The sequence below is a fragment of the Diadema setosum genome, chromosome 10 (assembly GCF_964275005.1).
Source record: "Diadema setosum chromosome 10, eeDiaSeto1, whole genome shotgun sequence".
NCBI lineage: Eukaryota > Metazoa > Echinodermata > Echinoidea > Diadematoida > Diadematidae > Diadema > Diadema setosum.
The window spans coordinates 24,272,612-24,300,257 of record NC_092694.1 but is presented as its reverse complement, the minus strand read 5'-3'; the positions used below and the strand labels follow the sequence as shown (position 1 = coordinate 24,300,257).

General features: G+C 41.7%; 1 protein-coding gene across 1 annotated transcript; it reads left to right on the top strand.

The window, feature by feature from the left end:
- Positions 1-906: 906 nt before the first annotated feature.
- Positions 907-6,195, top strand: LOC140233609 (choline dehydrogenase, mitochondrial-like). Its single transcript, XM_072313708.1, has 2 exons — positions 907-1,039; positions 4,277-6,195. Exons 1-2 carry the CDS (start codon positions 1,003-1,005, stop codon positions 6,052-6,054), a joined length of 1,815 nt encoding a protein of 604 aa, XP_072169809.1. The 5' UTR covers positions 907-1,002; the 3' UTR covers positions 6,055-6,195.
- The last annotated feature ends 21,451 nt before the right edge of the window (positions 6,196-27,646 follow it).

Genomic DNA, 27,646 nt, shown 5'->3' with positions numbered 1-27,646 from the left:
TGTCGGTCCAGATCCAGGGCGGACGAGCTAAGCACGTGAGCACGTTCGAGATATTAAATGGTTATTCAAGTACGGGTACCGTGCGCGATACATTGTTGAATTTATGAAAAGTAGTCTGCATAACGTTTTGCCCTTTAGGACATGATCTTTATGATTTTGGCAGTATTAACATTGTAACCCCCTGTATTCATTCTGATCAAGCATTAATGCAATGACAAAATAACATTTTACCAAATGCTAGAAGCAGTGTGTCAGAAAAAAAAAAATGAAAGAAAGGGAAAGTTTGTTGCATGAGAGAAAAAGGGGGGGGGGGAGAAAAGAGTTCAGCATACATGTACTTGTGATTTGTCTTGTCTGCCTTTTTTTTTTATCTTACCTTTCCATCTCTGTAAAGAAAGATAGCTAAACCATTGACATGTCTCTGTGGCTATACAGTGCAGATTTGCAGCCATTATGATACAGCTTGGCTCTGAATTTATTTTTTGTTTAATCTATTTCCCGTGTTTTGTAGTTTCCTTTTGCTTTTATGTAAGGAAAAATCAAATAGATACCGAAGGACATAATATCCTGCCAGTGAAAGATCACTGAGTCAGACTTATGAATATGCCACCAGTGTTTTGATGAGACACGTTTGTTAATTCATATTTACATGATTTTCAATAGGCTAGAAAACTACTGATAAAATAGGTAAAGTCCACTACAATTCGTTAGTGTTCTTGAAATTACTGCGGTGCCAATTGCTTTGAATGATAATTTGCGGAGATGTAAGAATTGTGCAAACTGTAATTTCCAAGGGAGCAAAAGTCCCAACATCCTTGCAAATAAATTGGGTAATATTTATATATATATATATACATATTTTTGTCTCTTCATTTCAGAAAATTAGCCATCTGGTTACACACACATTTCTGGAAAAACCTGCCATCCTTCAATTCTCTCAGATTGCGACTGGTATGCATTGAATCTCCTGTCTGTATCTTGTGGAAGAATACGGCATTTGCTATGAATTTATCTACAGCGTCAGCAGTAGCCAGGAGAGGTGAGTCGAGATGCAGTGGTTTCTCATTTGGCTCCAGTATGAAAGCTCCTAGGTTTAATTAAGATTTGTAACCACCAAACGTATACCAGTCCCACCTGTTCAATGAATTATCATTTAGCAAAGAAGGAAAGGAAAAAACAGTTTAAAAGGGGCAAATATGAGTGGATGATATCTGATCGTAACACGCATCAGTCTTGGTGAGATAGAATCATTCAGCAAAAGTAGTTTGTGGGAAACCTGATGCTGAAACATCAGCTTGAAGCTTTTTTCCCAAATTTCAGTTTCTTCAAATAACTCAAAACTTTATTTGACATAATGTGCAAATTCTTTAAACCTTCATTATGCCAAAAGAATTGTTGATCAATACTTCAATAACATAGAGTTAAGATAATAAAGACTTGATAACTGGTGAGGTTTGAGGTAAAAATCCAGCCACAATGTTCCATGGACATTTTTGTATTTCAGAAGAGTAAAGGCAGAAATGGATGTAAAACATCAGCTTGCATTGCCTAGCAAGAATTTGTACCACATGGCACCATTTCTTGTTTCAGTAACATGTATTTATTTTCTTAGCAGAAAAGATATGCTAATTTAGTAGTAATTCACACACGCTCTGTTTGTACCTCAGATTTAGCGGACTTCAGACAAGTTTAATGGAGGGCAATCTCTTAAACCATGCGTTGTTTGTTTGCAAGCTGCTTCAGTAGGCTCCCGCTGCAGTACACATTATACTCTGAGATAATAGTACATAGTGATTATGACAAGCAAATGTCCATTGCAAACAAAATCGTCCTGTAATTGAAGTCAGTGTGTACTATCTGCTCCGTGCACCGTTTGAGTTTCGTAAGCTGATAATCTGCAGGAATATGAGCTGGTTTTATGCTCAATATCAGGTGTAGATATTGCACACTAGCCTTGACGATAGGCAGTGCAGTGCAAAGTTGTAAATCTCTTGTTGTTATCAGGAATATTCAGGAACTGTATAGATCCTGTCGTTTGAAAGTTTGCATGGTGGTGTAAATGGGGATGAGAGGTTTGTCGTGACACTTTTGTGTTTTTACTGCAAACCCCTCTTGATTCCGTGTATGTTAATCGTTATATATCCATCGTTAAATCATGTTATTCCTATTAGACATATTATCGTCATTGAACAGGGGATGAAGGGATGGTATGTGCACATTATTGTAGTGTTTTGAAAATAAACGTTATTCTTATCATTTGCAAAGGAAGATTTGAAATCTTGGTTCTTTGTCTTGTGCAGATTATTCCAGCATACAATGACCTCTCATATCGTAATGTTCCACCGTGTGTAAAGAAGTTATTATTAAACTTTCATAAGAGATTCACCATCTGAAACATTTGTTTTCCTTTTCTTTTTTTTCTTTTTTTTTTGCTAATACAGGGAATTCTGTATAGAGAGCACATTGTGTGAGATATTATAGAGCACCATCATGTTTAATGTGTCTGGCAGAGCTTCAAGTTAGTAAACAACATGGTGAAATACACCCCTCAGATTTATGTTGCTAAATAACTGGACATATCTCACTCTGCCTACTTTGCAGTTGATCTAGGAAGAAGATAACCGCTGTAGGTTGTGTAAACATGCCCTGATTTGGTATCTAATGCACAAATTTGTGTCGGCATGCGTCGAATGTACACTGATAAGTTGTGTATGCACACAGGGTTCATACGGGTCATGGAAAACCTGGAAAGTCATGGAATTTGGCTAAGTCTTTTTCCAGGCCTTGAAAGTCATGAAAAACTGATATTTTCATCAAAAGGTCATGTAAAATCATGGAATTGCCAAAATTATAAAAGTTTGAGTTTGTCTGTTGTTTGTGTGAGATGTGTAGGTACCCCCTTTGCTTTACTTTGATTTGAGATCAAAATTTCAGTCTAATATGTAAAAAAAAAAAAAGAAATTGTATAAAAGTCATGGAAAGGTCATGGAATTCTGGCTAAAAAGGTCATGGAAAGTCATGGAATTCAATTCATGAGAGAGAGTATGAACCCTGGTACACTATATTTCAGACAACCAAAATCACAGCGCAACCTTTCATTCAAGTTCTAAAGTTTGTGTTGGTTAAGTGGTTTTCCAAAGAAGAACCAGCTCTGAAAAGATCTACATGTTGGAGCATGATAGTCTGCACGTCACGGTTTTCAAATATTGATTTTGATTTCATTTGAATTTATGAAGAGTATAGAATTTCATAAAACAAGCTGAGTCAGGCATGACACCTGATCCATTTAAACTCAACCAGCGTGTAAACGCACATATTATTTTGTATTACTAGTGTATATGTAACATCGCAGATCTATTCCTTTTCATTTACTCCAGACTTACTATCCCAAATACATAATAGGACTGCTCATGCAGCAGCGTACATTCCAAGCCAGAAGTCTCAATTTTAGACGTACATGTTTTATATCGGATTAACATCACACACACACACACACACACACACATACACACACACACACACATGCATGCATGCAAATGTACTATACATGTACATAACTGTAAGTCAAAAAAAAAAAATTGACTCTCGCGAAAGTCGCATTTTTTCAATCCCGAGAGCTTCGACTCGTGCGAGGTTTGCTGTATATGCAACATTTGCCATAGCCTGTAGCTCGTCACATATTTTCATACTCATTGTTGCCTCTCCTTTGAGGAATATCTCATTTCAATGTTGTCATGGGAACTGTTATTATGTTTTCGTTGTTTTTTGTGTTTGTATTTGTGATGTAATGTATTTTGTAAGGTAGCTCACCACAAGCTTTGCTTTTTTGAGGTTCTACCTTCCTGTACAATAATTTCATGCATGTAATTTCCTACATGGAAAAAAGATGGAAAATAAATGTTATACAAACTTCAACATCAATACTCGTACCTTTCATTCATATGATATTGATGTCCAAATCTATAAACCATTCATAGCGATGTAGCCAGTAGGTTAACATTTAACTTGAATGGAGACAATTTTTTTTTTTTTTTGTTCATTATCCTTATCACTATTGATGAGCTGCAGAATGACAGTTGTTGGTTTATTGGTGAACAATAGTTTGCAGATACACAAGAGATATTCCCCTTCAAATCTTTTGAGTTTCTGACTAAAATGTATACTACAGATAGAGTGCTGTTTTATGGTTAATAATAATGCCATCATAATATTGTTATAAAAAAAAAATCTCTTGGAAAGGCTTGTGATTTTTTTCTTTGTCTTATTATATGTTTAGGTCTGAGGAACTTCGGGCCCTCACAATGCATTCGGCATTGTCGACTACTGAGTGTGCAGAAGAAAGATGTCTCCGATGAGTTTACCCATGTCATCGTAGGAGCAGGATCAGCGGGATGCGTGCTTGCCAACCGTCTCTCAGCGGATCCCAGCAACAAGGTTCTTCTCTTGGAAGCTGGGCGGAAGGACCACACTTGGCAGATACACATGCCTGCTGCCCTCATTTATCCTCTGGGCAGCAAGCGGTACAACTGGTATTACCATACTGTTCCTCAACCCCACATGGACAACCGAAAGATGTACTGGCCAAGGGGCAAAGTGCTTGGTGGATCTTCATCCATCAATGCAATGTGTTATGTCAGAGGGCATCCATTTGACTATGACAGGTGGGAGAAAGAAGGAGCAAAAGGTTGGTCCTATGCGGACTGCCTTCCATACTTCAAACGTGCACAGTGCCACGAACTTGGGGGCAATGACTACCGTGGGGGCAGTGGCCCACTCAATGTTTCAAGGGGCAAGACCAACAACCCTCTCTTTGAGGCTTTTATTGAAGCTGGATTACAGAGTGGGTATCCATACACTGACGATATGAACGGCTACCAGCAAGAGGGTTTCGGATACATGGACCTCACCATCCACAAGGGTGTTCGATGGAACACTGCCAATGGCTACCTTCGAAAAGGGGGTGTCCAGAAGCGGCAGAATCTCACCATCAGCTCACAGTCTTTGGCCCATAGAATCATATTTGATGGAAATAAGGCCGTAGGTGTTGAGTACATGCAGAACAAAGTCAAAAAAGTTGCCAGGGCTGCCAAAGATGTGATATTGAGTGGAGGGGCCATAAATTCTCCGCAACTCCTGATGCTCTCTGGTGTTGGAAATGCTGATGACTTGACAGCCCTGGGTATCCCAGTTGTGGCACACCTTCCTGGTGTTGGTCAAAATCTTCAAGATCACCTGGAGGTGTATGTCCAGCATCGCTGCACTCAGCCGATTACCCTATACACTGCACAGTGGAAGTTTCCACACAACATGATTCGAATTGGTCTCCAGTGGTTCTTGTTCCAGAATGGACTTGCTGCGAGTCCGCACCTTGAAGCTGGGGGCTTCATCCGCAGTAGACCTGGTGTCGAGCACCCAGACATCCAGTTCCACTTTTTGCCTTCAGTCGTAAATGACCATGGTCGTGAGCCTGGAACTTGCCATGCCTTCCAGGTTCACGTAGGAAGCATGAGGGCTACAAGCAGGGGAACCATAAAACTGAAATCAAAAGATCCATTGGAGCATCCCATCTTAGATCCCAACTACCTTGCAACAGAAATTGACAGATGGGAAATGCGTGAGTGTATCAAGTTGACTCGTGAGATTTTTGCACAACCTGCCTTCGATCCCTACCGTGCCGAGGAGTTGCAGCCGGGGACATCTGTCCAAACAGATGCTGAAATTGATGCCTTCATACGTGCAAAAGCTGACAGTGCCTATCATCCATCATGCACCTGCAAGATTGGATCAGAGGATGATCCAATGGCCGTTGTGGACAGCAGTACCCGCGTCTTCGGCATCGAGAATCTCAGGGTGGTGGACGCTTCTATAATGCCGAGCATTGCTAGTGGAAATTTGAACGCCCCAACCATCATGATTGCAGAAAAGTCAGCGGACATTATTCTTGGAAAGGCGCCACTAGCCAGGGCAGATGTCCCCGTTTGGAGACCATCTACTTTGGAGACCCAACGGTGTAAGGGACAAGATGAACCGGAAAAGCATACTGCAGTTGCATGAAATGTAGAGCGCATATTACTTAGTAATTACTAATATTTTTATGGGTGCAGTGAACTTGATATTGCCGTGCAAGGATCGGTTCCTCTGATGATGGGTAGGGCCTACATAGTCACATCACAGCAGAGAGGACAAAATAAAATACCAAGGCAATGATCATGACAATTTAGTGCTTGATTACTGATTGCTCTGTCAAAGACCAATGCAGAAGTTTAAGCGGAGTAAGTAACAGAATAGATCCCAGTAGTTATGCTTGATGGTGTCCTTAACTACAGTGTTAAGTGCATTGGTCTTGGTCATGAAACCAAGCCTGCTTGCATTCCACCTTCCAAATGTTTCATTAGTGTCCTGCGCCCTTTTTATTGTTGATACAATGTTGCATCTGAATTATTACCAATTTATTTATGACTTGTCAAATTATTGCAGAGTTATCCCCATTATGTCTACTCCAAGTTTGTTTCAGTTCTCAAAGTTTGTGCAAAGACAAGGACAGAAATTTACCCGCCAATTGTAATAGGACGGGGAAAGGCGTCGATGATGTTAAAGGTGAAGAGACTGCCATGTGATTCGGTCATCAGTTGGCCATTCTAAATCGCCCTTGATCATAATTGAATAAATTTAGTCCTCGTAAATATAGTCCGTTTGTCACTTGCGCTGTTTGTGAACCATCGCTGCCTTTAAAATGCCCATCATCTCATGAACACTTCATTTCTTTAAGCAATCCGCAAATCATACCTGCTTTTGTGTGAGCAGGGAAAATTTGATGCGAGCTCATCTGAATTGCTGTTTGATAACACTCCTGCAGGTTTTGAAGAATATGTGTAATAAATTCTATGAGATGTTGTTTGCGTACGTACAAATAATAATGATGCGAAGTTTTGTCTTTACTTATAATATCTGTGATCATTTTTAAGTCTTGTCGAATTGCTTCCCGAAGAAGGCTTGGTTGCTTGTGTCCGCCCGTATATAACTGTCATGCATCTAAGGTGTTATCATGCCCTCATTTACGTTCTTGTGTGATGTTTCATAATTTATGAGCTCATTATTGAACTTTCGTGCATAATGTTAAAGGCTAATTGTTGTATTAATTATGTACTTCACCATCCATGGAGTAGTAGAGAGATATAAGGGGTAATCTAATGGGTCGTTTAGTTTTCGTTTCCACTCCCAGAATCAATTTATCACTACTTGCCAAATGCTGCCTGTAATATAATTGTCACTCATCCAATTCTGTGTATTAGTGGTGCAAACGTGTGAATTGCCTCATCAGAGCCGTTGAGCCATACCTCCTACGGGATAAAATTTCGCTTAAATCATTATTGCAAGAAGATTTTATTGAAATGAAGTCTTGAAAGCGTTTTAGTCTGATGTTAACTGTAGGCCTATGCGTATTTCAAAGATCGAGTGTCCAGTCTCGTGTCATTTGTGTTCTTATTAAATCACAGTATTATAGATTAAGCTAGCGCTTGCTAATCGATACGGTGTATTTATAAGCCAGTTCGGAGTTCCACTTTGCGCATGATCAGAAAATAAAAAATCGTACCAATAGGCATGCTGGTTCTTAATGATTGTTCATGTAATCCTTATAAATGCTGCTTGCCAGCACTGACATCCGGCAGCAAAGGTGGTGTTTGGTAATATTAACAGAAACAATTGTTAATATACATTCAATGGAAAATACTGAAATAGATGAATTTCCGAGTGTTAATTGACGGATCATTCTATGCAAGTTCATATTTTTGTTCGAATTTGATGAATCACATGAATTGTGACGTAAAGTTTATGCATTTTGTCACTCTGAAAACGAGTGAAGTGCCTCTATAACTGACTGAAAAAAAAAGGTCATTCATACCAGTGTTTCTATGAGCTGACTCCGAACTGGTTTTATTTGAAAGTTATATATTCAATAAACTCTTTTGTTATAATAGTCGTGTCATGTATCGGTGCGGTGAGTGCACAAACGATGATGGATTTTCACATTCCACTGTTATTGTTGCCAAAAAGCAGCTGTGCTGTGAGGTTTATAAACACAATTGTTGTTGTTTGCTGGAATTTCTCCGATAAATCCTGTCTCTATCGTTTCTGAAAAGAGAGGGTTCACCAGTGTAAATGTAGTTTCAGAGTTTACAGCAGTTTGCGTATCTCTTTCCAATGTTAGCACTTCATGTATCTTGATAAACATGCTTAGTGGATCGTATGTTATCATGAGTATCAGAGGTCATTTCCTTCTTCTTGCTCATAGTGACGGAAACGAACGGAACAGAGAGATACAAAACGGTATAAATACTTGAAAGGTGGAAACGGGAGAAACAGAGTGGATATAGCGCGTGGTATACGTGTGTGTGTGTGTGTGTGTGTGTGTGTGTGTGTGTGTGTGTGTGTTTGTGTCTTTTTAAAGAGAAATGATGCGAATATCAATGTGTTACATTGTTCTAATCATATGTGTTCGCAGTAACCATGATACTGACAATAATATTCTAGTAGACCCTACCTTCTGATTTTGTTTGGTGTCTTTTTTATTTCATGTTTTTTTTTTTTTTGTTTTTTTTTTTGGTGGTTTGTGAGCATGGCAAAATTGTTGTCGCGACAGACCATGTAGTTGAGATGATGATGTGATATGATTCCCGTACATGACGGACCTCCTATACTTTAACAGATGCTTACAGCTAGAAAGTCATTTGTTCAATCGTAAATCGTCTTCACTTCTTCCTTTTCTTTCCCATACTAGAGGTTCTGTTGGTTTAAAGGGCACATTACGCGTCACCTTGGAAGACTTGTACACACTTATAGGGATAGACAGCTTGAGAAAAAATTAAGAGCACCTCCCACGAACCGCCTTCCCCTCCCCTAGAAAAAAGAATGTGATATAAACATTTCTCTATAAGCTTTCCATTACGGTACCGCAATGCAAGAATTTGTTAGAAATGTATACAATTAGGTGCCAAAGATTACCTATAAAGACATAGGACGTGTGGGTCTCTGTTGTTGTGTTTTCGGTCGAGTTTGAGTGATCCCGATCTTGGCAGTTTTGTTCCGGAATTGCCTTATCCTGTAATCAGCGAATGAACTTCCCTCGTCTGCAGTAATTATAAATAGAGTACAGTGTAACGGTATTGAGCACAATATACCGTCGTCGGGAAGGCATGGGGCACCCATCATGCCCGTATACAAAGCCCAGGGTGGCTCGCACATCAATATCAAAGAACATGATAATAGGCGTGCGTAAGTTGATGAGAGTCCCAATTTGCTATCAACAGAATGTACAGCTTACGTACTATACTATGGCGAGTTATTAAATTATTATTGATAAGGTACGTCGCGCGCTGTGCTATGTAATGTAATGAAATGACGATTAAGTAGATTGCGTACAAGTATGTTGTGTATATAGCTTACGTGTACGTGTATTGGAAGGGCGTGCGCGCTCGGCAACTGATTATAGTACATGACAATGTGTAAAGGGCGGACGCGCTTAGCGCTCGTAGTATGCTATGGGTATATCTGCGAGCGCGTCCGCGTAGTTGGGGAGAGTTGCTGAGCGTTCACTACAGCGGACGGACGTGCTGTCTGAATTCTCTCCGGCAGACTAATCGTCACCTACGAGTTACCATAGGGTTACGTGTGTAGGTGTTAGGTGCTAGGCGTCGGCTTCAGGCACCCACTTTGTGTCGACTGGATCGTCATATACGGTAATAAAGTTCTTTATCTTCATGAACTCGTTATGATTCGCGTGATTTAGTGTGATCAATTCTGCGATTATGATGTGGCGTGGTTTGTTGGCGTGATTTTTAACGTAAAGGCCGTGACCGTAGAGCCTACATAGAATACATCGTATATAAGATACTGTCTACTGAATGTTCAGAGAGAGAGAAACTAGAAGATACTTACGGTTACGTTACATTTTGGTGGCAGCGGTGGGATGCAACAACGGTATACAGATACTCATTATCTATATTAGTCTACGATTTACGGCAGAAGATGTCAGAAAGACGTCGGCAACATCGCCTACATCGACGCCTGTGTCGCCCGCAGTAGCACTGACGCCTACCATATCTCAATGTACACAGAGTGCGCCTAGTAGCGCCTAACAACGGGAGAGTGCGAGTACAACACGGCGCCTGGCAGACGCGCCTAGATGACACGGCGCCTAGTTACGTGCGCCTGCCAGTATTGTGACGTGTTGGCATAGGTTATATTGCGCCTTACCAGTAGAGCGCATGTGTCACCTTCTGCAGGAGCGCCTGTGGAAGTAGGTTACGCCTACTACTGTAGTATATGTACGATATATTCGCTACGCATATATTTGTATATTCCAGTGAGGTATATAGAGCGCCTATGTAGAGCGCTACATACGCCTTCTCAGTTTAGTGCGCCTTTTGTGTAGAGCGCTATAGGCCCCCACGGCTTCTTGTAAGTCCTCGTTCTGGCTCTCTATAGTGTGTTGCATAGTTATGTGGCGCCTATAGAATGCAGGTTGAAGAGAAATAGGGCGCCTTCTATATGAAGAGCAGCCATATTGGGCATGTCGAGAAATAAGCGCCTACTGTATTGTTAAATAATGTGAACGGCTCTCAAGGCAAGCTATAAAAAAAAAAGAGTGCCACTGACTTTAGAGCGCCTGTAATATACAGACACTAAATTTGTTAATGCGCCTTCAAGGTATAGTAGCATAGCGTTACATAAAGTTCCACTTAAAGATTTTCGGATGTGGGTGCCTCAGTTTGAAATGAAGGACTTGTGCGCCTACGTCATTTAGATACAGTATAACGTACATACGACTATAGCTTTTTACTTCCATAGATACTGATAGATAGAGCGTGTTAAATGGTTCTTCAGTATATAGCGTTTACATGACGCCTACATATAGGTGTACCTTTTGACACTGCGCCTACCAAGCGGCTATTGTATCACTCTACAGCGCCTACAGAATAATAGTTGAGTTTAGTTTCTATACGACAATCTAAGTGGAAGAAAATGGCGACAGGAAAAGTCTCAGCTGAGGATGAGCTTGACGTTCTCACAACGGAGTTGAAGCAAAGTGAAGACAACCTACAACAGTCGAAGGAGGAAAACGATTTGTTGCTAGAACAGAACCGTTTGCTCAGACTGCAGATTGAACAATTGACACTAGGAGTGGCCGCAGATGGCAAAGTGACACCCCCAACCTCTTTGCCGCAATCGGCATTCTCCGTACCTGATTCTCAGAACAAGGTGAAAAGGGTAACAGACGATCTCGCTGATATTCAGCTTTCAGGATGGATGCCTAAAGCAACTTCAACGACAGATAATCGTTCACGGAGAAGGGTAAATGTAGATGGAGGAGTGCGAGTCGGTCAGGGAGGATTCCCAGAGCTTGGTAAAGCAACGGAAGAAGTGAACCTCGATGCTGTCACAACCACTCGAAAAGATGATACCAGACATGGTTCCGAATCACCTCAATTCAGACAGAATTGCATGCCACTGAGGAATCTCTCCAAGCCAAATATTCTACCAGAGAAATTCGACGGGAAGACATCTTGGAGGGACTATTTCAAACATTTTGAGGCGTGCAAAGAAGCCAATAATTGGCAAGATGCGGAAGCTAAGGTGTTCTTGGCGGCGAGTCTTCGGGGCCAGGCAGTGAAGGTACTTGGGGATGATTCTTCCTTGCAGTACAAGGAGTTGGTGCGGCTTCTGGACAAACGATTTGGACCAGGGCAGTTAGCAGAAAATTATCTGCTCGAATTACGGTTCAAGCGTCAAGGACCCAAGGAATCACTGCAAGAACTCGGACAAGTGATACGAGAAATGTCAACTTTAGCTTACCCAGAGCTCTCTGAAGAAGCACAGGACCGTCTGGCTAGAACACATTTCACAGAGGCTATTGAGGACCAGGCGATCAGAGAAGGTGTGTTCCGGGCCAGGCCCGTGTCCATGGACGAAGCTATTCAAGCTGCATTAGCGACAGAAAACTTCTTGAGGTTAGAGGAGCAACGCAATGGCAGGGGTCGAAGTTATTTGAAGCATGCACGAGTTGCAGATGACAAGGAGAAGGATTCGATGTCCCTGATTTGGGAGGAAATGAAGAAGTTAAAAGACGCAATAGGAAAGCAAGCAAGAGAACACGCAGCGAAAAAATCGGAAGGTAGCAACCGTAGTGGACAGAAGAACTCAGGTCGAAGTCAAGAGTGTTATAACTGCCACGAGTTTGGACACTTTGCTAGAAACTGTCCTAAACGGGCTGCTGAGAAAACCTCCTCGGGAAACGACAACCAGCCAACTCTGGAACCCGAGAGGAGGCTGTAGGAGGTACAGGGTTCCAGCCAATCAGAACGGGACAAAGGAATACCACGACATCTAAAGGAGGTGATCACACAATATTTCTTCCAAGAGGGTGTGCGAAAGGTGGACTCTATGTCGACGTACAGGTACGAGGAGTTAAAGCATTACTCCTGGTCGATACTGGGGCAACTGACACAATTCTCTCCTCATCTATGTACTATAGGATACCACATGGACAGAGGCCGAATTTGAGCTCATTTGAAGCTGATGTACGGAATGCCGATGGGAGTGAAATGGAAACCATGGGCAGTGCCATCATGGAAGTGAAAGTGGGGCACAGTGTTTGTACATCACGTGTTGTGTTTGGTGATACAGGGAATCTAGAAGGAATCCTTGGGATGGATTTCCTGTTGGAAACACAAGCCCGCGTAGACCTCCGAGATATGCGTCTGGAACTTAATGGTGAGAAGATCCAGTGCAAGAGCAGGTATGGCGACAGAATTTGCAGGAGAGTGGTTGTTAGTTCTACGACAAGCATACCTCCTGGCCATGAAGCTTTGATTTCGGGGTTAGTGAGAGGGCGACCTGAGGAGCTTGGTCTCGGACTGGTGGAACCAAATGAGAAGAGTGAGATAGTAAGCAAGGGAGTAATTGTGGCACGAGTAGTAGCATCGGCACAAGGTAATATCGTACCTGTTAGAGTCTTCAACCCAGGAGAGAGAGTGTGTGTGGTCAGAAAGGGAACAGCTGCTGGGTACTTCACTCCTTTAGAAGCAAGTGATGTGGAGGAAGTCCACACAGACTGTTTTGAGAGACAACAGGAAGTCGAAGTCCCTGAACACTTGAGCGATTTGTTGAAACAAAGTTTGGAAGGGGTTGATCCACTATTTCACTCTAAGATCGCGAAACTGTTGAGTGATTACCAAGACATTTTCTCCAAGTCTGACGAAGACATCGGGTATACAAACCTAATTCAGCACCACATTGAAACGGGCACCACATCACCTATTCGACAACGCCCAAGACGGTTTCCCCCCAAGGAGCAAGATGAGGTGGATCGACAAGTGCAGAATCTGCTCAAAACAGGTCGGATTGAACCATCAGATAGTCCCTGGGCATCGAACATTGTCCTAGTGCGGAAGAAAGATGGGACTAAGAGGTTTTGCGTGGATTATCGCAAACTTAACAATGTGACAATCAAAGATGCGTATCCTATTCCACGAATTGACGACTCCCTAGATTCTTTGGCAGGTTCAACATGGTTCTCAACCTTGGATCTTGCTTCAGGATACTGGCAAGTTGGTATGGACGATGAAGCGAGGAAGAAATCTTCATTTGTTGTCAGAGGAGGGCTGTACTCTTGGCGAGTCATGCCGTTTGGTTTGTGTAATGCACCTTCAACCTTTGAACGCCTCATGGAACGTGTTCTCTCTGGACTCCATTGGAACATCTTACTAGTCTATCTAGATGACATCATAGTCTTTGCGAGAACAATTGATGAAGAGCTAGCACGTCTGGCTACAGTGTTTCAAAGATTGCGGGATGCTGGTCTGAAACTGAAACCAAAGAAGTGTTTCCTCTTTCGTCGAAGCGTTCTATATCTTGGGCATACCGTGTCATCAGAAGGGGTATCGACAGACCCAGACAAGATAAGAGTCATCAAGGATTGGCCAACCCCTACCTGTGTGAAAGAGGTGCAGAGTTTCCTTGGCCTTGCCTCGTACTATAGGAGATTCATCAAGGGATTCTCATCTATCGCTCGCCCTCTACATCAGTTGACAGAGAAGGGACGAGATTTCATTTGGACAGATGACTGTGAGCAAGCCTTCAGGATCCTTCAAGACCACCTTGTGTCGGCTCCAATCTTGGCGTATCCAGACCCTGGAAAGGAGTACATCCTTGATACGGACGCAAGCAATGTCGGCATTGGTGCGGTCTTATCCCAAGAGGTGGATGGGAAGGAACGGGTGATCGCATACGCGAGCAAGACTCTGACAAAAGCAGAAAGAAACTACTGTGTGACAAGGAGGGAGTTGCTTGCCATAGTTGTCTTTCTTAAGCAATTCCGCCAATATCTGTACGGCAGTAAGATCACAGTCAGGACTGATCACGGGGCACTGAAATGGCTTCTCAACTTCCGTGATCCACAAGGACAGATGGCCCGTTGGCTTCAGGTCATAGCTGAATACGATTTAACCATTGTCCATAGGGCAGGTCGCTCCCACGCGAATGCTGATAGTCTCTCCAGACGTCCATGTGGGACTTGCCGACAATGTGATCGTAATCTCGAGGGCTCGACTGGACTAGTTTCACACTTGAGAGCACCCCCCTTACCGGAAAGTGACAAAGGACAAGCGGGTCATAGTTCTTCAGAACCTGAATCGAACTTGAGAGCCGATGGTGTATCTGACCGCAACTACGTTCCTGCAGTAGAAGTAAAGGCTGTGACTGCTCAGCCGAATGTTACCACCGCAGACATAAAAGCTGCACAGTTGGAAGACTCATCCATGAAGTGGATCATAGAACGTAAGGAGAAATCTGACCCAAGACCAGACTGGTCAGAGATGGTAGGCAAACCTGGAACTGAGAAGACATATTGGCGAATATGGGATCAGTTGGAGTTGAAGAGTGGTGTATTGTGCAGAAGATGGGAATCAGACGATGGAGGCGAGGTGAGATGGCACAGAGTCCTACCGGAAAGTCACCGGAAAGCAGTTGTCAGAGAACTGCATGGTGGTGCCACAGGAGGCCATCTCGGTATGAATAAAACCATCGCAAAGGTGCGCATGAGATTCTACTGGCCCAGTATGGATGCGGACATCAGGTCAGTGGTTAGAACATGCAACATGTGTGCCAGCAAGAAAGCTCCCAATGCTCACAAGAAAGCACCGCTACAACAAAGGCCAGTAGGAATGCCAATGGAAAGAGTTGCTCTGGACATAGTCGGACCTCTACCGGAGACGGAACGGGGGAATAGATACATCCTTGTCGTTGGGGATTACTTTAGTAAGTGGATGGAGGCTTACCCAATAGCAGACCAATCAGCAGAGACGGTAGCAAACAAGTTCGTGCAAGAGTTTGTGTGCCGATTTGGAGTTCCCTTGACGTTACACTCTGATCAGGGCCGAAATTTTGAGTCCCGAGTGTTCAAGGAGATGTGTCGGATTCTAGGCATCGAAAAGACCCGTACGACACCTTACAATCCGAAGTCTGACGGCTTGATTGAGAGATTCAATCGAACTCTAATAACCATGGTATCGTTGATGATCAATCCACTTCAGAGGCAGCGTGACTGGGATGAAAAATTGCCATTAGCTCTTCTTGCTTACAGGTCTGCCCCTCAGGACTCTACAGGCGAGACGCCTAACATGCTGATGCTTGGGCGTGAGACACGTCTGCCGATAGACCTCACGACAGAGGTACTTCAAGACGAGCAGACCGAGGACGAACTGCAGACGGACTATGCGGAAAATCTTCGAAGACGCATGGGCTTAGCTCATGCAAGGGCAAGGAAGAATCTGCAAAAGAGCGCTAGACACCAAAAGATGACTTACGATAAGACTGCTGGTAAGAGAGACCTAAAGGTGGGGACATTCGTCTGGTGTTTTAACGCAGCCAAAACTAAGGGCTTGTCACCAAAACTCCAGAGGAAATGGCAAGGACCTTACCTTATCATCCACAAGTTATCAGATGTCACTTACAGACTTCAAGCAAAACCCCAGGGGAAGATGATGGTTGTCCATGCAGATCGCCTGAAACCGTATCAGGGCGAGGAGTTAGAAACGTGGAACCAAGAACCAGGCACAATACCAAAGCAACAAGACGTCGATTCGTCAGAGGGCGAACTAGCAATTCCAATAGCAGCACCACTTATCGAGTCAGAAGTTCCTGGTCTAAGCACCATGGATGTAAACACTGCTGTGGACCACCAACAGGAATACCATAATCAATCACCTATTGTGCGTCAGACTCCTGCATCAGCAGCTCGTAGGAATCCACAGAGACAGAGAAGAGAACCAAAGCGGTTGATTCAAGAAATATAATGCTCAGTCATTTTTATACTAAGCCACTAAGCCGATGTGATGTATCTGTGGTCATTTGCTGTTTATATTGGATTACACTTGACTTGACCACAGGTCTTCAGGACAGTAAAGATGTGTCCTGTTTGTTTGTTTTTTGTTCTTAATTGTACAGGTATTTCACTATGGTTCGGTACGAGAGCGCCACCTTGAAGTGCTACACTTGTCGACGCTTCTTTCGTCATCGACGAAGTTTAATGCGGCATATAGATGTGGAGCACCGCAGGCCAATGTCCTATCAATGCGACCAGTGTGAGTGTGCATTCAATCGAAGGGACAATCTTCAGGCCCACATTAGGCACCGTCACCAAGGAAGGGATCGTCGTGGGGTAGGAAGCAGGAGTCAGGGCGGCATGTTTCCAGAGCGCCCGTCTGCTAGACAGGGACGGACTGAGCCTGTGGCGAGCAGGAGGGAAGAATCGGGAATTGAAATTCTTGTGTCGCCATTAACTAGGAAGGCTGTCGATGAAGAGCCGACGGAAGCGCTGCCATCGAAGGAGGCAGCGAACGGCCCGGCAGAGATTTCTGATGGCGAGGAACGTGCAGTTCATCTGGATGAAACCGAGCCTGTTGGTGAAGAGGCTGAGCTGCATCAGGCCCAGGTACAGCCAGCTCGACAATCTTCCGTAATTGTTCGTCCCCCTTTGAGTGGAAAGCCGAGGGGAATGATGGCTCTCATTCAGGATGGAGCAGCATTCACAGACTCATCTGAGGAAGAGGAAACGGAAGAGGCTGAGGGTGATGGGATTGGGAACGGAAATGCGCCAATTTTGAGAGCGACTCAGGTTGGCCGTCCACTGCAGGAGCTAAGCGTCCACAAGCTGACTCCCGGTCAATTGCTCAACGTCAGTGAGCAAACCTCCAGTACAAGCTACAGTGGTGACGATAAGGTGTTTGAGGAGCATAAGGAACGGCGCTACCAAGTGATAGTGCTGCGACGGGCTACGGTACATACGTCTTCTCCTCCCACGAAGGTCCGCAAGCTGACACGGGGAGAGGTCGGATCTCCAATGAGCACCTCCCAACTTGAAGAGGCATGCGTCGGCCGAGTCTACCGCATCAAAGAGACAGCGAAACGCCAGACCTACAATGACGGAAATCTCGTCTTCCAGGAGGACATGACCACCGTGTATGACGTTAGTCTGGACGCAGGATTCCTTGGAGCTTGTTAAATGGCATTAAAGAAGGACATGTGAACTTTAAGGGACGCTGTACTCAGCTTTTTTGTTGCAAAGACTGTTGCTTTTCTTTCTTGTTGTGTAACAATTTATACACATCAATTTTTATCAGTTTCAGGTAAACATTCTTACCTTGAAAGTTCCTACGAGAACTTGTATCTGAACATTTCCGATAAGTACAGTTGTAGTTAAAAGTTGAGGTTGAGAAACGTTTCCGGCCTATAGAGGGCGGTGGTAGTCACGTGGCATGGAGATGTAATTAACACGGAGAATAACATGTTTACAAAGTGTTCTATGGAGTCAAAAGACATTTCATGATGTTGTACGAAGTGTGAGGTTATGAAGTCTTTAATGTTTTAGAATGTTTGATTGTCTTCCACAGTTGTCATGGTGACAAAAAGATTTTATTGTTGAACTGTTGCACTATAGCGTTCTAACAATGATGCGTATTCGGAGGACTAGTGATACGGAACAGTGAAACATTTTAATACCTCATCAATTTTGCTTTTTGAGGGGCTGAAACCCGATACATGCTGGTAGCAAGTGCCTCGTTAGCAGAGGAGTTCCTATAACGTTTGAAATGTTGAAACACTAGCTTGTGTAAATACGTGTATTCAGTAATTTCTTGAAGGAGAGAATGTGTTTTTGTAACATATCCATGTGTACTTAGTTGTATGGCATGATTACAAGAATATAAGTGAAGAGGCTGCTAGGCTAATTGCTTGGAAGGAAACATAAAAAAAAAATCGGTGTTCGGGGTTGGTCGTTTTATTATTCAAACAAGCCATGTGATAGATAGTCAAGGGACTGACTATTCTAAGGGAGGGGCAATGTAATGAAATGACGATTAAGTAGATTGCGTACAAGTATGTTGTGTATATAGCTTACGTGTACGTGTATTGGAAGGGCGTGCGCGCTCGGCAACTGATTATAGTACATGACAATGTGTAAAGGGCGGACGCGCTTAGCGCTCGTAGTATGCTATGGGTATATCTGCGAGCGCGTCCGCGTAGTTGGGGAGAGTTGCTGAGCGTTCACTACAGCGGACGGACGTGCTGTCTGAATTCTCTCCGGCAGACTAATCGTCACCTACGAGTTACCATAGGGTTACGTGTGTAGGTGTTAGGTGCTAGGCGTCGGCTTCAGGCACCCACTTTGTGTCGACTGGATCGTCATATACGGTAATAAAGTTCTTTATCTTCATGAACTCGTTATGATTCGCGTGATTTAGTGTGATCAATTCTGCGATTATGATGTGGCGTGGTTTGTTGGCGTGATTTTTAACGTAAAGGCCGTGACCGTAGAGCCTACATAGAATACATCGTATATAAGATACTGTCTACTGAATGTTCAGAGAGAGAGAAACTAGAAGATACTTACGGTTACGTTACAGTATTATATAAGCTATTGATTATCATTGTGGATTGCCTTCACCTAAGTGCATCTCTTTTAACCCTCTATACGTGCTATGTTGGTTGCCTGTCCATAATCAATGTATGGGTGTAAAATTTATGCACATTAATTTTGATTCATTGTCATAGAATAGGTTAATGATTGTCGACCATGATGAAGGCATAATGATTGTCATTATGCGTTCATATTTATCGCCAAGTGTTTGCAATAAAGATACCATCACTTCACATAATCTAATGTTTTTGTTTTTGTTTTTCATTTACTGTGTCGCGTATTATGCCGGAATAGAAATCTGAAGGTCCATGAACATCAGTAAACCTCGTGTTTGCTATTGCTGTTTTAATTGCTATTGCTATAGTATGACACGGCTCACTCTTGTAAATACATGTACACCGTAGACCATCATGCCACCACAGTTTTGGACCATTAATTCGAAATTCCACTTTGCGCATGAATAGAAAAAGTTCATTTGTACAAAGAGGCATTTTGGTTCGTGCAGTCATTTGTGATGTGATGATATTCATGAGGTATTGTGATCCTTATCTAAATGTGACTGTGCATCACAAAACCAACAAAAAAATCGCACCAATTGATTTTACGTGAGGACTAAAAAAAAAAAGGTGAAATGGGTCAGCCAAGTCAATCTTGAGTTTTTCATGTTTCATGAAAGATCTACAAGTATTCTTCTTCTACATTAGTCTTACCTTAGGAATTATAAAATTAATTGGAAAGTGGGTTTTCAGCAGTTTTTCTACAACGCTTTTTTGTAGAGTATAAAGTAATGTCATTCTGATAGGTATGCCTTGGAAGCCCCTTCTCATTTCTTGAAAATCCTTTGCACACTCTTCACTTTCAACTCTAATAACTTTTGAAAGGATAGTGCTACTGCTTTGAAAGTTGGCGTTAATCATGGACAGAGTGTGTTAATAAAGCATGCTTACTCTTGATGACATCTCAACTTCGGTAATCTTCGTATCAATGCTAACGATGATCGGCAGTATCATCAACAGCGCCATCTACACTACCGGGACTATGCCCCTTTAATACGACGATTACCGAAGTTGAGTTGTCATCAAGAGTAAAGTGCGTAGCTGTTACTAAGTAACGTTGCCTTCGTTGTCAGGGTGCGTGCATGTGCTTGTTATTATGACATCACGAAAGAAGTTTGCTAAAGCTGTCATCCCTCTCAGCCGAATCATGAGCTGAACTGTGATCCGACCACCGACTACAGTGAATCGGACTTCTTCGGGGAAGTGGGCCAAAGCGTTTTAAAGGGACTGTACAGTACTGGTTGAAGTAAGGATTCATGTTTTGAACATTCCTAAGTGAGATAATGAAAAGCCTCTTCTGAAATATGAAAGAGCATGTAATTTTAAGAAGGATTCAACGTTTATTTGATGAAAATTGGTTTTCAAATGGCTGAGATATCCAAAAAAGTGCTAGTAATAAAAGGCGACATGCCCCAACTTTATTAGTATCTCTTTGTTTCACCTTGTTTTTGGATATCTCAGCCATTTCAAAACCGATTTTCATCAAATAAACTTTTGATACCCCTTAGAACTGCACGCTCTTTCACATCTCATAGAGTGGTTTTTGAATATCTCACAAAACGTTAAAAGCTAAATCTTCACCTCGACCAGAACTGTACACACCCTTTAAGCGCTAAAGAGGAGTCGATAGCGTAGGTCTCTATACGAAACTTGCGCCGTGCGCCCGCGTACGCATTATTGACTAAAACACCGGGGCCATGCACCTTTAAACCGTTGAGAATGGGTCCCGAGTATACTCGGGAAGGTGTATATGGGGAATGTGTGCTGTAGCAAAATCAGTTCTCAGTCCTCAAAGGGTTAAATTGTAAAAGTCTGAAAATCATCTAGAGTTCTACTTTACAGACCCAAAAGAATACTGGAGAATAAATATGAAAATCATGAAAAGCATCTGTCAGCAAATAGCATGCTGCGCATTGAAACGTACGCTCAACGGCAACGGTCGATTCAAGTCGAAATTCTTGCATAAAGATCAGTGATACTGTTATGCTAGAGTCACACACGGCCGGGACACAAAACGGATTTGATCCGGGTGAAAATGAGCCGGATTTGTCCCGGAATGTAGGATAATTTATGCTACATCACACACGGCCGGATTTCGAACTGGGTCCGTAAGGAAATAAAACCATGTCGACCCGGTTCGAGCCGTAGAGAACTGTATTGACCCTTATCAAACCGTATAAAAATCCGCTTTAATCCTTAACTGAATCCTTTTCGACCCCTTTATCGACCCGTGTCAACCCGCTTCGACCCGTACCGATCCGGATGTAAACCTTGTCATCATCCGTTGCATGAAGGCAATGCGGTATGCGGCAAGGGTCCATACGGATTTACGCTGCGGGTTGCAGCGGGTCGATGCGAGTGAATGCGGTTCGAACCTGGTCAATTCGGATATCATTACGGTATTGAAATCCATGAGAAAATTTTGAACATGACCAAAAACTTTTCACCGCCGTAATCGTAGACCCCGGAATCCATCAGGAATTGACACGGGTTACGACGCGGGTCACTGCGGGTCTCCACGGCTCGAACCGGGTCGATACGGTTTTAATTCCTTATGGACGCGGTACGAAATCCGGCCGTGTGTGACTCTAGCATAAAGCTGTATACAATTCGAGACGGGGATTCCCGAATATATCATCTGTTTATCCGAGCCGCGACAGCCTTTCCACTCCATAATGGTGTCCACACGTCAATTGGTCACGTGGTTGTGACGTCATTTTAATGATGTTCCCCATGATGAGTTGAGAGTCGGAGTTAAGTTCCTGTATACCTTTGAGAACAATGATTTAAAAAAAAAAATTCCCAGTTATCACTTTTGATGCAATGTGTGTGTTGTATCACAAAACATCCTACCATATTTTGTTTTGTTGGGTTTTTTTTGCAATAAAAACCTAAAATATATGGAGATATCAGTATTCTTCTCATTAAATCATAATTGTAGACGGTTTAGTCTGACAACATTTTTATCATAACTATTGTTTACATTCTGTTTATTTAACAATACTTAAATACAAGGATTCAAATTTTTACAGAGGTTGTTTCTATCCAAAACTCACATTTTGGAACTATTTTAAAGCACTAATGCTGGTTTTTTGTTTCATCTGCAAATGGTAAATTATGCCTGTAATAATCTCTCCCTCTCGCTTTCTGTCGTTCAAGTGACCATTAGTGTTCAAACACCGCGGTGGCATTGTTTCAGGAATAGTCATCTGATAAAGCACACAAAAAACTCACAGTATCTCAATACATATAACTGCAGACTATACTCGCCCACAGCGTACCACTTGGTAGTAGTATAATTGTGTAGCTCTGGAGGGAGGTAGAGAGGAAGACAAATCAAATGGATAGTTTTTTTTTTTTTTTTTTTGGGGGGGGGGAGGCGGCTCCTACCCCCCCCCCAAAAAAAAAAAAAATACAACAACAGCAAAGAAACAAACACAAACACAAAAAAAGCAATAACGACGCGCAGACGTGCAGTGTGGTTAGCACAGTGATGTACAACACGCAAATGTTGTTTAATGACTTTGTGTATTTTTCTGTTAAGGGATGATATGTTATCTCAACAAGTTTTGCTGTTGTTTTGTGGGGGGGGGTTTCATCTCTCGAAAGAATTCATCTATACATAGAAATGAAACATTTCACAGCAGGTAATAATCATTTAGGCCTGATGTGGGTGATGTGGGAAGCCATACACCACCTACACAGCTCGGAAAGCTTTGGGGGAAACATTTCTTTTTTTCATTGCTGGATTCCTTCATTTTTTTTCGTAGGAATTTCGATACTTTGAAGAGTTTATTGGATGGGACTAAAAATGAATACATTTCTATGAAAAATATCCATTGCAGTTTCATCACCTCTTGGAAAGGGACTTAAAAAATACATCGATATTTACTGTAAAACAGCAAGGAAAGGCAAGCAACGTTATTTAATAACCAGAAGTAAAAAGAAATGCCAACAAGTTAATGACTGAAAAAAGAGAAAGAAAGAAGAAAGAGAGGAAGAGAATGCTTATGATGCTGGGGCAAAGGTCGCAGCAAATAGCTATTCATTGGTTCTGAAATTTCCGGGTAGGTTTTGCTGATGGGCTGGAGACATCGCGTGGTTCCTATCGAAAGTCACTTGCTTCCATGACCATCCCTCGCTGATCAGTTCATCTCGTTTACCCACAGCTATATAACTGACAATGTCCTGGCTCTGGATTCCTGTCTTTCTGTGCGTGTTCATCGCGGTTTGCGTCCAAGCAGACGGCTCCACGAGTTTCAGCCTGACTGGTATGATTTAGATCTACATTCTCACGAATATATTCGTTGTCATTGTACTACAGGTGCATTATACTGTGCGTATATGAACACCGTGTGAGCTACAACGGATGAATAACATTTCATCAGCGTGATGCCTCCAACAACGTCACAGTTGACCTGGCATGCACCATTATTGTTTCCTCAGATCGTTTCCTGGTAGTGATCTTTCTTCTTTTTTTTTTTTAATAATCGTGATGGATAGGCATAAAGCTTCATGACTTAGAGTTCAGTCGACCCCTGTAGACTATTTAGGTGTTTATGTCCACAAACCGAATCCATAGTAGCCTATATTACTATTTTGTTCCATGTTTTTACTATAAGCATTATGAATGATTGGTAAAATAGAGGGACACTTTGCCTACAACAGATAGGTCTCTGAATCCATCGCTTGCTGACTCGCGAGAATACCCTTAATTTGTCGTGTTATGGTATAGACTGCTATTTCTGAGGCCATTATCCTCGTCAAATTTGTATTAATGTTGTATTTTCATGGAATAAAATGTCGAAAACTTTGACTAATCACGTAGACTCCTACCTGTTTCAACTGTCAGTTTACAGCAATATATTACTACTACTTTGTTCAATTGACTTTGAGCTACGTCTGTGTACGACAAAGAAATGCAGATTAATTGTAAAATCACTTGCTTACTTACTCAATCAATTAATTAATCAATCAATCAATCAAGCAATAAGCCAGTTCGGAGTTCCACTTTGCGCATGAGCAGAAACAAGGTCATTCGGACCAACAGGCATGTTGGTTTTTAAATTTACTGGGACAGCATCTGTCATGTAATGATTATTCATGTAATCCTTATAAATGCCGCTTGCCAGCGATCCTTGCAGCGATCCTCTGCTCATTATGATTTTGACAGAATCCATGTTCTTCGGCTTCTCCAGTGTCTTACCTCACTCTGTTGGTTTCTTATTTTCTCGCAGTATGCACTCGTTCCTGTCATTGAGGCTCGATCGGTAATACAAACTTTCATAGATATGTTCCACATTTATAATGGCTCATTTCCCGAATGCACCGTTTAGTTCTCTTTCAAATAATGACTTTTTTGAGTTATTTAGGCACATAAGGTTTGATTCAGATCCGGTTCGTGGAGTATCTAATTCACGAACAATTTTTTATGACAATGCTGTCGCTGAAAACTTAAATTCATCTGTAAATGAATTGCCTTATGATTTTGGTGGAGAGTTAACTGAAAATATGTTGTGTAAATATATTACTGTGAATCAATGTAAAGATATGTACGAAAGTTTTTCTGAAGATACATTTTCTTTGTTGCATTTAAATATCAGGAGTTTGAATAAGCATTTTGATGAGTTGAAATTATTTTTAGAGACTGATGCAAATCACGCATTTTCTGTTATTGGTTTAAGTGAAACCTGGTTAAATTCCAACACTGAAAATTTTTTCAACATTGACGGCTACAATATATTTGCTAAAAACAGGCCCGATGTTGCCGATAAGAGTGGTGGAGGTGTTGGACTGTACATATCGAATGCTTTTGAATGCATTGTTCATGATGATATTTCCAGAATGGAAAATATTGTTGAATCATTATTTTTAGAAATTTACATCCCAGGAATTAAGAATATTGTGGTCGGCATTATATACAGACCTCCAAACTCCAATATCAAGGATTTTTTTAACTTACCTTTCAGATTTGATAAAATCCCCAGTTTTTAAAAATAAGGACTGTTTCTTCCTCGGCGACTTCAATATTAACTTACTCAAGTTGGAAAATGATACTGCCGCATACGAATTTCTTCAAACATTTTTGTCCTCTTCTTTTCTTCCGCTTATTTCGAAACCTACGCGTGTCACTGATCACTCTGCTACTCTGATCGACAATATGTTTTGTAATACCCTACCCCTTATTAATTCTTTTATTATTCTTTAAGATATGACAGACCATTATCCAATTATGACTCATTTTGCGCTTAAAACCTCAGTCAATAATGTTAATTTTTTTTTTCATCTCCTTTATTGAGTCGTAGAGTCTCGTCTGAAAAGCTAGCTAGTCTTGATGCGGTTCTCGAAACTGTTGATTGGTCAAGAGTTTTTGAAAGTGATGATATTAATTTGTCTTTTGATTATTTCATGGAAACATTTAATTATCATTTGGATAATGTAATTCCGAAACAAAAAAATAAACCAGATTATAAAAAGACACCTAGGTTGCCGTGGATTACAAAATTAATTCTTCGGTCGATTAACAGGAAAAATCGATTATATTATAGATACAAATTGGAAAAGAATGAGCGATCAAAACGTAAATACACTTCATATAAAAATACTTTAACTATGATTTTACGTTCTGAAAAGAAAAGATACTATTTTAAGCAATTGCAAAGATACAAGTTTGATATGATAAATACTTGGAATGTGTTAAAGCAAGCTATGAATGTTTCGAGTAAAAAATCTGGTTTCGACAACATTAAGTTGAATGATGAAATCATCAGTGACCCTGTTCACATTGCAAATGCTTTCAATTCTTACTTTTCAAAGATAGGTGAAAATTACGCCCAAAATATTCCTGCGTCAGAGCATCATTTTACTGAATATTTAGGCCAGCGCAATTCCAATTCTGTTTATTTTACTCCAACTAATAGACATGAGATTATTGATATTGTATCTTCTTTTAAGAACAAGAGGAGTTCTGGGTATGATGATATAGATAACTTCATTCTTAAAGGTGTTATATCTTCAGTTGCTGATCCACTTGTTCATATATTCAATTTGTCAATTTCTAACGGTGTGTTTCCTGACAAGATGAAACTGGCCAAAGTAATTCCATTGTTTAAGAAGGGTGATAAATCCGATGTCAGTAATTATTGTCCAATTTCATTATTATCATCGTTGTCCAAAGTTTTAGAAAAACTCATTTATAAGAGAACTATTGGTTATTTGAAGTTGCATAATATTTTTACTAATTCGCAATTCGGTTTTCGAGAGAAGCATAGTACAACTCATGCTCTTTTATGTTTTATTGATAAAGTGGCTCACGCAATAGACAATCACTCTCATTTAATTAGTATTTTCTTGGACTTCTCCAAGGCCTTCGACACTGTTGATCACGATATTCTACTCCACAAATTATCACATTACGGAATACGTGGGAAGGCCTTGGAGTGGTTCAAGAGTTATTTGGAAAATAGAAGACAGTTTGTTATAATCAACGGCGTAGCCAGGATTTCATCTTAGGGGGGGGGCGATTAGTCTGCGAGGGAGCGAAGCGACCGAGCCCGAGCGAGCGGAGCGAGCGAGGGGGGGGGGAGGGTGTGGGAGGGGGTGTCCCCCCTCCCACGGTAAGAACTTTTTGCATTTTGATGTTGTAAATGCTGCGATTTGATGCATGTTTTTGCGCGTTTCATCGACGTGAAACAGTCCCACTTGTTTAAGGTAGCAGTTTATTTTGATGTATAGATTATTATTGCACAATTTGCCTATAAAATGGTATAATTCAAATATACTTCTTATATTAATTCTTTTCACTGAATATCATGAACGCGACTGAACCCGAGCGAGCGGAGCGAGCGAAGGGGGAGGGGAGGGTGTGGGAGGGGGTGTCCCCCCTCCCACGGTGAGAACTTTTTGCATTTTGATGTTGCAAATGGTGCAATTTGATACATGTTTTTGCGTGTTTTAACGAGTTGAAACAGTCCCACTTGTTTATAGGTTGCAGTATATTTTGATGTAGATTATCATTGGACAATTTGCCTATAATATGGTATGATTTAAATACACTTCTTGTATTAATTCTTTTCACTGATTATCACGAACGCGACTGAACCCGAGCGAGCGGAGCGAGCGAGGGGGGAGGGGAGGGTGTGGGAGGGGGGTGTCCCCCCCTCCCACGGTAAGAACTTTTTGCATTTTGATGTTGCAAATGGTGCAATTTGATGCATGTTTTTGCGCGTTTTATCGACGTGAAACAGTCCCACTTGTTCAAGGTAGCAGTATATTTTAGTGTAGATTATTATTGAACAATATGCCTATAAAATGGTATAATTTGAATACACTTCTTGTATTAATTCTTTTCACTGGATATCATGAACGCGGCTGAACCCGAGCGAGCGGAGCGAGCGAAGGGGGAGGGGAGGGTGTGGGAGGGGGGTGTCCCCCCTCCCACGGTGAGTACTTTTTGCATTTTGATGTTGCAAATGGTGCAATTTGATACATGTTTTTGCGTGTTTTAACGAGTTGAAACAGTCCCACTTGTTTAAGGTTGCAGTATATTTTGATGTAGATTATCATTGAACAATTTGCCTTTAATATAGTATGATTTAAATACACTTCTTGTATTAAT